Here is a 12,569-nt window from a genome sequence, read left to right as displayed (position 1 = left end):
GTGAGACACAGCAATCAATGGCTGCACAAATCACAGGCAGGACCAAGCATCCAGAAACAAATGCACTGGAAAACAAGTGCCTTTTCCCAGTTGAACATCTTAAAGGGAAGGCAACCCAGACTTACAGCAGCCTAGCTTTTGAAGTAGTGGGGCTGTTTTTTATATATACATTTATTTATGATTGTGTACCGTAAAATATACAGAAGACAAACAATTTTTCTTCAGAGAAATCAATCATAATAGACAGCGGAAAATGGCCAAGTGAGACAAGGATAATATCTTGTAATTTGTGCATATCTTCATCTTAGAATAGGTAGTTCAAGTGCATGTACGTGTAAACTTCTTTCATGTTGGATTTTTACCCCTCCATTTCCCTGCATAAGCTGCTTGTTCTCACCTATTCAGGGCTGAAATTCATAAAAACACACAGAGTAAACTTTACAAAAATGAACTTGTTTTCAAAATGCCAACATATGTTGGATGAAACTTAAATATTCAGGAGGCAAAACCGCCTTACGTTTGAGAAAACTTTATTCTATTTCAGAACAAAATTAATAGTTCTAGTGGGAGGACAATACACTTGCAGGAAACAAAGGACCTTCCCTTTTCACATGCAAAACACTGCAATGAAAAGTGAACTAGTTTCCCCAACATGCTTATGAAGGACAGATAATGTTAATCTCATTTAGTAATGTCACACAGGAGAGGAAAGCTGAAGGCTCTGGATCAAGTTTAGTTTTCACTCAGGGTTCTGCAGTTCACAAATGCACATTACTCTGTAAACAGGTAAGTTTATTATTTAAGCAGGAAGTTCTGTCATCACAGCATCTAAAGACAAGTCAGAACTCAGCCAGCCACGTGAATTGCTAAGCAAACACATAATGACCTCTAACCAGGAAGCCTCTACTGCCACATCACGGGTCAAGATTAGTATCAGTTCTCTGCTAAGGCTGGGGTAAGTGAGAAAAAGCAGCAAGCTGTAAGCTTTGCCAGCAGCTAGTAGGAAATAGGGAAACATTACAGCTACTAAGGAGGACTCGGAATTCTGTAAAACCTCACAAGCCATTAGGTTTTCCCCCCTCCTGTTTCCAAGCATGTAGGGCATCTCCTTTGGTAGAGGCAAGGCCTGGTCCCACTACAGTGCTGCCCTGCTGAGGTAGGTTTCCCTTGGCAAGCAGACACAAACCATCCAGGATCAGGAAGGCAGCCAAGCCCACCTGTTCCCATCCACACTGCTCTCTGTTTGCCCTGCCCCAGGGGAAAGAGAAGCTGAACCTGCCTCTGCCTCACTTGGAGTGAGGGATAACACTAACTAAATCATTCCTTTTCCTGTCATTTAACTCAGAGAAGCTCTATGCGCTTCCAGTCAAGCATAACAAGAAGAGGAAAAAAAAAAAAAAGGATTCCTGATGCCGGTTACAGGCAGGACAATATTTGCCTTGCTGATCTTCAGTCTGTAAGGAAGCTCAAAGAGGGGAATGATTAGAATTAAGCAGATATGTATGAACAGTCACGATTAGGCAAATTCAGTAATCCTGTTTAAAAAGGACTAGTGAAAGCAGGAGTTTGTCACTGTCCTGCTGCCATGCTACTTGAGATAGAATACACCAAACCACAGGACACCTAAAGGTCCAGGTAAGATTAACCAGCTGCCTCAAGGGCTTAAGGTAGAGTTTAAGGAGCAAGAATCAAAGTATGAGTATCTACTAAGCAGTGCTAGTTTCAAACACCACAAAGTTGATCCACATGTGCACATTTGGCCAACAAGAAAACACAAACAAGCAGCAGAAGGTAGGTCAACATTAGTTTTGTTATCTTCTGATTGTAGGCCCTCTCACACATCTGAACAACAGTTTCTCCTTCCATTACTAACAAGGTGGACTGCAAATGAGCAATCAAAATAAACTTTTCCATTAAAGACAAGTTTTCTGTTAGGTTTCATGTTTCTTCTAGATGTTTTCTTGCCTGGACTACCTACTTGACTGATTTTCTTTTTAAATTTGAGAAAAGTAAGCAATGAATCCTCCAGAACCAGAATGATCAGCACTGCATAATACCCTGAAGGGAATTGAGCAATGTAATATGAGGTCAAAAGGAGTTTAGCATGTCTTGAGTAATAGTGCCATCATGGTACTTGCAACACATTGACAGATCCATGCGTATGCTTCTATATATATAAATTATATAGTATTTATGTACACAGATATACATGTAAATCTGAATTGGAACACAGTCAAGCAACTAACTGCTTAAATGCAAGAATATCAACTAGAACAAAAACCTGTTGTAACTTTAGCACAAAGACAATTGGTAACACATCAAGGAAACATCCTCTCCTTTAAGACACATGAGAATTTCATCACAGATTACAAAATAATCAGAATTTCAGACATCAAGTCGACTAAAATTGCTCCCTCCTTATCTCCTGCTAACCCTTCAAAAAAGAAAAGGCTAAGTAATTAGTGAAAAAATTTAGTGCAGTAACTAATAAAAAAATAGAAAAAAAGCAGTGTTCTCTGCTTTACTCTCCTTCTATAAGTGTTATGAGGAAAGATTTCTGAAGAAAACATGTACAACCAATTGCTTCTGCTGGGGTAAGCAACTGTTAAGCAACTATCTTAAATTTTAAGTTACTAACTATGTACTGTGTGCTATTTAGGTGGGAAATGATTTAATAAGAAGCAAGCTATTTAAGTGTTTTGGTCCAGAATTAGATGAGCACACTTAAGATTAGTCCTATTGTCGACATGATTCCAGAAGAGAGATAGTAGTCTGCCTCTTGATAATACTCAGAAAAACTAAAAGCCATCAGCAGATTGCTTGTTTTCCTTCTACTCTCTAGACTTTTGTTCCTCTGGTACCTTGAGCAATCCAACAAGGATTTGCTTGAGGTGCCAGAGCAAATACATTCTTGTAACATTCCTAATGGATGAGATACACAAAATTTGAGAGCTCACAGCACTGTGTGCACATTAACGATCATAATGATAAAAAACATAATGGAGTATTAAATGGAGTCATTTGTACTAAATAGTCACAACTGCAAAGTAATACTATGGGAAATTGTAGTGCCTATGCCTTATCAGCAGAGGAGTGGCAGTCTGCTCTATTCAATCCACGCACAGCTCTGCCAGAAAGCAAAAGGAAACAGTGTCCCCATTCTATTTTTCTGAATAGCAAAGTTGTGCTACTGTATAAGTGTCAGGAAGAGACAATTCTTCACGGGATCTTTACTACAGCACTTCTATGATTATAAAGAGTATTATAATATACAAATATTATAGGATTGAGAGACCTGTACATTGATACAAGTTCTGCCTACATACCACTAGCACTTAATTTCAAAGATTTTTGTAATACATACTGATGCTGTCTCAGCTTGCTGTGATTTAGACAGAAAGGCTAGAACTGGTTACAAAAGCTGCAGCAAAAGTAGCTCTCACACCTGTAACAGACATTCCTTTTTCTCTTTTGCTCATATCCCTGGAGAGGCCATCAGTTATCTCTGTTCATTTACATAAAAGCAAGCAGCCAGAAAAAAAATTATATATTGGTCAATCAAAAACAAAATAGATGTAGTGGATGTACTGTACAAAGACTCCATGCAAAATTTTGAATCAAAAGGCTTGGGGTTTTTTTTCCTGTCGGTTTTAAACAATTTTAGTTTGGCTATTTACAAAGTATAGTTCATACTTAAGACTGCAATGTCCTTGATGTTTATGGAAACTGTCACTGGAGGAACAGGAGAGGAGGAATCTGAACAGCTCTCACACTTTTCCTTAACAATTGCCAACAGGCTAAACAATCTTGCCTGATTTAGGGGAGTATTTTCTTCAGCAATTTATTTACCTTTGGGACAGCCTGCAGGTTGAGATGAAGGCCTTGGATTTCAGATGAAAGTTGGAACTGTAACAGGTTTACAGCTATTGCCTCTTGCATTTATTTGACTGATTCTTAATTCTTCCTTCGCCATCACCAATGAAAGTAAAAGTAATATTTCCTATTCATTTACGGCAGCACTTTAGGATAAATAATTTTTTCAGAGCGCTCAAACATCACTGTAGTGAAGTAAGTGACAAAAAAGAGGCAGACAAACTACACCAATTTCCTTAAACAGGACAAGGCCGAATGAACTATTTAAACAGTCAAATACAAGTGAATTGGTGATTCCACCTGAATAGAGTTCAAAACAAAGACCCTGTGTCACCACAGCCATGTTACCTATGTCAGCTGCTAAGTACAGATTATTGGCAAAGGTTACATATTTAATGTCTCTAACTGGTTGTATCTTTCAAATGAGCAGTAAAAGTCAGTTACTCTACCAAGAAACAGATCAGTGACAATAGCAAACATTAGAAGGAACCAGGTGAAGATGAAAAGGTGTATCTGGTAACCCAGTCTTTCTGCTACCACTGAAATGTTACTGAAAACTGAAATGTAAGTATTTTCCACACCCAAGCAACAGGGAGAAACAGAATACTCAGCTGTAAGTACTACAACAGTGGAGAACAGATTTCATGAAGCCTATAATTTTACCTACTTTTGGATGTTTAAGCAAACACTCCTTTCAAACTGGAATCGTCTGTTTTACTGGCTGTTCTTTTTCCCATCAGGGAAATAAATCTATTATTTAAAGACAGTATTTCCATGAAGAAAAATAAAATTAAAAAGTAACTAAAATCCTTGATCTTGAACATTAAGAACACACACCCAAAAACTTTGTTGAAAAGGACTTTCAGATTTAACAAAAAAGAAAAAGTCACTCAATCCCATTTCTGAATCTGTAACACCATGTCAAAACTCTTGGGAAATTAAAGCCTGAGCATCATGTACCCCAGAAATTATGTTCTTACTGATAATACTCCAACTCTTCCTCTGTTGAATCATCGTTACAAAGTTTTTGGTGTACCTGCACCCACTGCAAAATTTAAGGATCTAAAATTTTAACTTCAAATCATTATTAGGTAAGAAAAATTAGTACTAGTTTTCATTCTCTATTCATAAACCATCAATATACATTAACTGTGATGATGATGATCTTTGTCATACTAGTATGTGACCATATTGCCAGTGTTTTGTACTTAACTGACAATATGCTTGTTATTCCAGGTAAGCATTTGTACAATACAGTAATGGAAACCTGTTATGTGACTATGATACAGTGAAATTAAAGTCTATAATACATTAAATACTTTCGTAGTTACGAGTGTGTGGCAATACTGGGTACTGTTGAAAGGCATTTTGAAGAATAATGCAATCATCAGGCACAGTCAATATGGGTTCACAAAGGGCAAGCCTGTTTTAACTAATTTGATAACCTTCTATGACAAGGTCAGCTGGCCTAGTGAACGAAGGAAAGGCAGTGGACATATTTTCTCTGGATTTTAGTAAGGCTTTTGATACTGTCCTTCACAGTAGCCTTCTGCACAAGATGTCCAGCTGTGAGATGAGCAGGTGCTCTGGGTGAAGAATTGGGCTCCAAGGGTTATAGTGAATGGGGCTACATCTGTCTGGCAACCGGTCACCAGCACTTTCTCTGAGCTCAATTTTAGTGTCAGTTCTGTTCAATATGGTTATCGACTGTTTGGATGCAGGAGTTGAATGCACCATTAGCAAGACTGATGATGATACAAAACCAGGAAGTGCTGTTGATTCTCTTGAGGGACAAGATGCCTTGCAGAGGGATCTAGAGAAACTGGAGCAATGGGTTATGATTAATGGCATGAAATTTAAAAAGTTGAAGTGTCAGATTCTCCACCTCATATTGAGTAACACCAGACACAAGTATAAATTCAGAGAGGAGTGCCTGTAGAACAGTTCTGCAGAAAGGGATCTGGAGGTGCTGGGTGACAACAGGTTCCATACAAGTCAGTGAGCCCTGGCAGCCAGGAGGGCAAACCCCATTCCAGGGTGCATTAAACAGCCTCACCAGCTGGTCAAAAGAGGTGATTTTTCTCCTGTATTCAGCATTGGTGCAGCCTGGAGTGCTGTGTGCACTTCTGGGCCCCATAATTTAAGGAGAATGTGAAGGAATCTGAATGCATCCAGAGAAGGACAAAAAAGCTGATGAAAGGGCTGGAAGGCACATTCATGTGAGGAGCAGGTGAGAACCTTAGGTTTGTCTTGTTTGGAGAGGATGGGGTTGAGAGGGTGAACTCATTGCTCTCTAAAGCTTCCTGAGGAGGGGAAGTAGAGAGGGAGGTACTGACCCTCTTCTCCCTAGTATCCAGTGAGAGGACATGCAGGAATGGTTCAAAGCTGCACTGGGAAGGTTCAGACTGGACATTAAGAAGCACTTCTTCACAAAGAGGGTGACCAAACACTGGAACAGGCTTCACAGACAGGCTTGGGGCAGCAGCCTCCTGTCAGTGTTCAAGACGCATTTGGACAACACCTTTCACACCATGCTTTAACTTTTGATGAGCCCTAAAGTGATCAGGCAGTTGGACTGATGAACATTGCAGAACAATCCCTTCCAACTGAAAGATTCTATTCTCTTCTAAAGTTAAAAAAAATAACCAAAAACCAAACAAAAAACCCCTACCAAAGCACTCAACCAAAATCCAGCCAATCAAAAAGCCACCCCCAAAGCCAAGCCACTGAGAGATGAAAAGGAAAGCATGAATAACCTTGCTAAGGAGGTAACTATGCAGTATGTTCAAGTGCCAAGTAAAAAAAAATTTTTTTTGAACAGGAAAACAAAAGTTTACCTGCTAGCATTTGTGTCAAGTACACAGAAACAGTATTTATTTCCACTGCAACATCAATACTTCAGTGTGAAACCCACACAGCAGAAACATAAAAGCTATGTAGTTCAAATTATGTATTGGTTTTTATGCCTAATATAGAACACAAACTCACCAGGGTACAGAAGATGCATTGGCATTGTGCTATTGTTGTCATCTGCTCCACGGGATATTCACCAAGGCAGAGCTTGCAGGACACTAATGGGTCAAGTACCAAGTCCCAGGTAGGCCTGTATCTTGCTGTAGTCATTGCAGAGCAGTCTGAAAAACAGCACAAAAAGGAAAGATACTCCATTATTGCCTTAAATTAATACTCTACATTTCTGCCATTGGAAATCACACTGTCAGCTGCTGCCTGTTGGGTTTGTTTTTTTCTAACAACTTTGCTGTAAAACAGCAATAGCTAATTTCTTGCTGCACTTGCAGTAGGCTATACATCCCCTGTCTGATGGAACTTCATGTAGAAAGCAGAAAGCAAAAAACCCACACTGACAAAATACGAGAGCAAGCAGTAAATACCTTTTGGTCACAGGCCTTTGTCAAACATTACACATGCAAAAATCTTGTTTCCAATTCCTGTCATTTTCACCACTAGTTACAAGTTTTCTCTCACCAGCATCAAAATTTACTTATGACATTCCTTAATCTCAGCTACCCAGGCAAGATTCAAAAGGTCTTTCATAAGCCAGGCATTTATTATGCCCCTTTTCCAGTGTGATGACATTGCAACTCACAGAGCCAGATATTTCCATTTCCAAGAGCATGACAAATCAATCAGTTTGCTGTTAATTTTATAAAGAACAATAAATATTTTGAGTACACTACAAATTTTATCCTGCATTTTTCTTCCAACACTTTCAATATGCTGAGACCACAACTTTGTCATTGCAACAACCAATTGAGGCAGATAAGAGCACAAAGTGAGCTAAAGGGGTTATAATACCTATATATCACTCTAAAGACAGCAATAGGACAGGACCATGCAGAGCATCTTTATCCTAGGCTTCAGAGCCCCGATGGAGAGTTGTCAGCTGACTAACCAGAAAGAAAATAATCTCACACACAAAAAAATGTATTCCCAAAAAGTGGAAAGCTAATTTACAAGTTTTACAGGAAGAAAAACAAAACAAAAACCTATGCAGCTCCCCCAAACATCTAGGGTAATTTATAGAGTACATCAAATATTAACAACATATTTACTAGTAATATTTTGTCACTGTGACATTGACCTTCCAAGTGTAGAAAATTCACATCCCAAGCTGCTGAGGGATTCACATTATCTCAGCTCTGTCCTTCAATAATTAGGTGGTTCCTTACCTTCTCCACACCAGCAGTTATGCCACTCCAATCATGTTTACAGTTTTTTTCAATTCTGGTTTTCTTTTTCCCCCCTGCCTTCATCAGCCCTTGCAGGAACTGCTTATATCTAAGTCACATCTGCTAACTTCGCAAGACCTCCAGAACTGTAAAAAATTGCTTTAATGCTTACTAGACTAGATTTAGGTAGATGTTCAAGCAAAATGTGCTTTTTGTCCCTGAAAAAAAAGAATCACATGCAGACTTCACAAACACTTCTTTGAAGTCCAAGGCTTTGATATTTAATCGTGGGCATGACTCCACCAAGGTCTCTAAAATTTCTGAAACAAAGTGAAGATTTTGTCAGCCCCTCCATTCAGTCTAACTCATTAGAAGATGCTTTTTATAAGGTACATAAAGGACACCAAAAAACTTTTTTCTAGTGCAGCCATCAGGGAGGAGGGGAGAGAAGAAACATTAAGCAACCCCATTTCCAGGGTTGCTCTGGATCATTTGCTCTGAAAGCCCCCCCAAACTCCACACTGTTTCAAAGGAAACAGATGAAAGAGTCCTGCAGAACAGCACATGAATAATGGTTCCACGTCACAAAATACAACTTGTGCTGTGCGCACTGTGTTCTGAAATCTTAACATCAAGGTCTGACACAGTGATATTAATGAAACCCCAAGACTTTTAAGGTTATTAGGCTGCTTCTTTACTGTCAATCACCACTACTTCTTCATTTAACACAAATTACCAGCAAAACACGTTTTCTTTTTCCAAGCTTTGGTTTAGCTGACATTTACAGACAGTTTTATAAGGTATTTGAGAAGTGATCAAACACACCTGAACTGTCTGCTACTGTTTGGAGTGTCCTTTGCTTGTCCTGACCAGTTTATTGCGTATCTGATACTTATGGTAGCAAGTGGATGAAACTAGCAAATGAACAATCAAGAGGGATAGATTTAAGTTAAGGATGCACTTGTATACATCAGGCAGACCAAAATCCTAGCGAATTTTATGGTGAAGATGTAAAATCCGACACAATGCAAACTAAGGCTTACCAAATATACGATATAACCCAATTCAGACAAAAAAAGAAATTTAAATATATATTCCATGTGGGTCAATAAATGAAGATAAAGGGGAAAATAATCAACATTTCAGCCCCAATGCTTACCATTGTTCCCTAAGACATTCAGAGGCTTACTGGTATCCCTGTGGTAATTCTTCTTGCAGCACAACTATATCGCGGTAACACCTCACTGGGAAATATTTCTCCTCTTCATCTGCTGCAAAGTAAGAGTGAATCAAAGCCAAATGTCTTTCAAGCTGGTTCCCAACAGGCCAGCAGAAACTGGCTGCCCTGTACAGTTGGCATGTAATTCATGCTGAATTCAGCCATCGTGATAACCAAGCAAAACCTGAATTCAGCTTCAAATGGTAGCAGACCTATTCCTGCTCACCCCTCCTTGCCAAACACCTTTTAATAATGAAATCTTACATTTATGATGGGACAGGATCAAGAAATTTGCCACATGGCCTTGAAAAATATATACAAAAAACCTCCACATCCCAGTGGATCATCTCTGCTGGGTATCTCTTTAAAGGTAGAGAGAATAAAACTTTCCCAAGCACAGACTAGATCTTGTTTCATGATCATCTGGCACACTGCTGCAACTAAATAATAAGCTTCTGTGTTTACATCATGATGCTTAAAAAAGCTTTTGTACCAAAAAAAAAAAAAAAACAAAACCAAAAAACAAAGCACAACAACAACCCAGCACAAAACCAAACAACAAACTCACAAGAGAAAAGCAGAGAAACAAACACCTTCTGTCATAAACAGATTAAGACTCCCACTGTTCCACAGTTGTGGCTTCTTATGGCTTCAGATTGTGTTCTCATGCATTCTAGTGATGAGCAATGTTTCAAGGAGAATGCTACGTAATTGCAAGAAAAAAGACAAGATAACTAAAAGAAGTTCTAGAGAAACAAGATATTGAACAACCCCTTGGTTTGTCATTGTACTCAAGGTCACCAGTTACACAAACAGCCAGCAGAAAATTTTGCCTCTTCATTTGGCTACCTGCTATGAGGCCTCAAGAAATACAGCTAGTCAAGGTACAGAACTACAGACCCATATACCCAACTGAATAGACCTTAGCACACTAAATATTTAATTCATTGGAGATTTAGTGTTGCTTACCAAACTCAGTCCAAACACCAATACTGAAAACGGACACAACAAATCAGACTTAGAGGCACAGAAAACCAGAAGGGAAGTTGGTTGTCAGTTCAGACTCCAAACTCCACTGCAATCAAGGTCAGTCTCATTTTCATATTTTTGCTGACTGTGGTCCATATCTGATAATATTGAATTTGTAAAAAATATGGTCACACAGCACACAATTTTCTAGGACAGCATCTCAAAGCAAGCTGAAAGCAAGAAGCATAAGAAATAGCTTTACTAAGAGTTTGTTCAGACAGTCTTGTCATAAATAATCAACAACCTGACTAATAAGTGTTCAATTCTGCAATCATGTGCATGTCCACACTAAAAGGAAACCAGTGCATAAAGAGCGAGAAGTGACTGAAGTCCTGTTGCTGTAAAAACATGTCAATATATTTAAAATGTGATTGTTTGGCATTCCAGGAAATGGGTATGGAGGGAAAAGGAATCTTTCATTTTTTTCACTTCTGTAGAACAATTAATGAATTAAGTGAACACAAATTGTATTTCTGAACAGTAATCCCTCAGTTTTTGGTCCACCTACACAGACTACATTTTCCAGTGAGAAACAGCTGACTTGACCTCTAGTAAGTCAAGAATAGAACAACTCTTTCTTTCCAGGCCTCAAAAAGTTGCAGAAAACAGTGAAATAGAAATACTGTGAAAGCTTCTGTGAAAGCAGGAAATAATGCAATTTTTTTTCCATACAAGTCATTGAAGAAGTCATAAAACAGGATGATTTTTCTTACTGCTTGCTAGTCAAGTATTTTATGGCATTATACAATCAAGCTGCATTTGCATCGCCAACACTTCAGATACATGACCACCACTGTGAGAAAAGTGTGACTAGAAAATAGGGTTGAATAACAGTCATATGAGCACACTAACTGGTGGGTCTTTTTCACCAAGCAAGACTCAAAATAGAGATTTCAGCAGAATCTAAATTTCAGCTTTAGCTCAAGGATGGGCTTAATTTCTAAATTAAGAGCTTCAGTCTCCTCTCCTACCAGACACAGGTAATCAGGTACACTTAAGTCATCTGCCTTAAGGAGTTATCTTAATCTGAATTTACTGACACAATGAAAAGCAGCTCTTTTAGAAGTCAAGGGAAGGGATTTAAACAGGATTTAAAATTTGTTCTCATTCCTCTCATCCCTCTTTGTCAAAATAACTCTATTGAAAGTCATACAGGCTACTAAATGAAATCAAACACATCTACTATAGTGCAGTTTTAGTATTGTGTATATATATCTATAGATATAAGTATATATGTAATTCAGACTACATTCCCCCTACATGAAGTGAAACACATGTCACATTGTATTTATTTAATATATGAAGTATGTTGATATACTATTTATACCATTTTTAGAAATACATAAAAATATAAATCTATAAAAAAAAAAATCTCAATTTTTTTACTTATGGGGGAAAACCCACACATTTCTGAAGTGGAGTCATCTGCAGAAAGGCTACTACATTGCACTGTGGGACTGGCACTGCCTGCCAGATCTATTAAGTGAATATTTTTGACTCTGACCTAAACAATTCTGAGCCTTCCTCTGCAGCCACAGCTGCGGCTCACCGCACACAATTCAACAGCTTTCTGCCATACCCCCAAGGCAGCAGGGAGCTGTTTACATGATCAAGGTTGGTGGCTAAGGGTGTTCAGCAGTCTTGCAGTTTGCATTATTTGTCACCCCTCTGTCAGAGTTTGAACTTGATGCCCTTTTTCTTTGTTCCTAGGCTCTTAAAAAGATCCTCAGGAGGATTATGTGAAAGGAGCCTACATGATATGATTGACCACTTAGCAACTATTGTCTTGGTGTCCACAGTTGTTATTATGCAACTGTACCACAGATAAGGTCATTTAAAAGTCACTTTATAAAACAAATTGATTAATAAATCCACCACTAGGTAACACAAGTTGGCAGGTAACTTGTGTTTATGGTAACACAAGTTGGCAGGCAGAATAACACTTCTCATTTATCAATCAGTTAGTTACTGGCATCTATCTAAATAAACTGTCTCCAGTTCTTCATCCTCACAGAACTGCTTGGGAAGTAAAGCAGAATCATTCTTTGATATCAGGCAAACTAACACATGGAAGTCTGGATTTACATGGATATTCAGAGATTTCTAACTTCAGAGTTTTGATGCCTGCCTTCTTAGTTTCTTAAATTCTGTCAAATGCCTCCCTAACTCTAAAGGCCCACTCACAAATCTGATCTAAAATCAACTACATTATCTACAGCATAAGTTCAGCAGGTAGATGTCTTCCTTTGAATTCCAGA

General features: G+C 38.5%; 1 protein-coding gene across 3 annotated transcripts in view; it reads right to left on the bottom strand.

The window, feature by feature from the left end:
• RNF144A (ring finger protein 144A) overlaps positions 1 to 12,569 on the bottom strand; it is a 66,917-nt gene that overhangs the window by 21,144 nt on the left and 33,204 nt on the right. For all 3 annotated transcript variants that reach the window (XM_064650478.1, XM_064650480.1, XM_064650481.1), the window contains one exon: positions 6,862 to 7,007. In XM_064650478.1, the coding sequence (XP_064506548.1) occupies positions 6,862 to 7,007 (146 nt within the window). The remainder of the gene's footprint in view (positions 1 to 6,861; positions 7,008 to 12,569) is intronic.

Source organism: Pseudopipra pipra, chromosome 3, assembly GCF_036250125.1.
Source record: "Pseudopipra pipra isolate bDixPip1 chromosome 3, bDixPip1.hap1, whole genome shotgun sequence".
Taxonomy (NCBI): domain Eukaryota; kingdom Metazoa; phylum Chordata; class Aves; order Passeriformes; family Pipridae; genus Pseudopipra; species Pseudopipra pipra.
The sequence above is the reverse complement of the archived record's forward strand: the minus strand, read 5'-3'. Positions and strand labels throughout refer to the sequence as shown.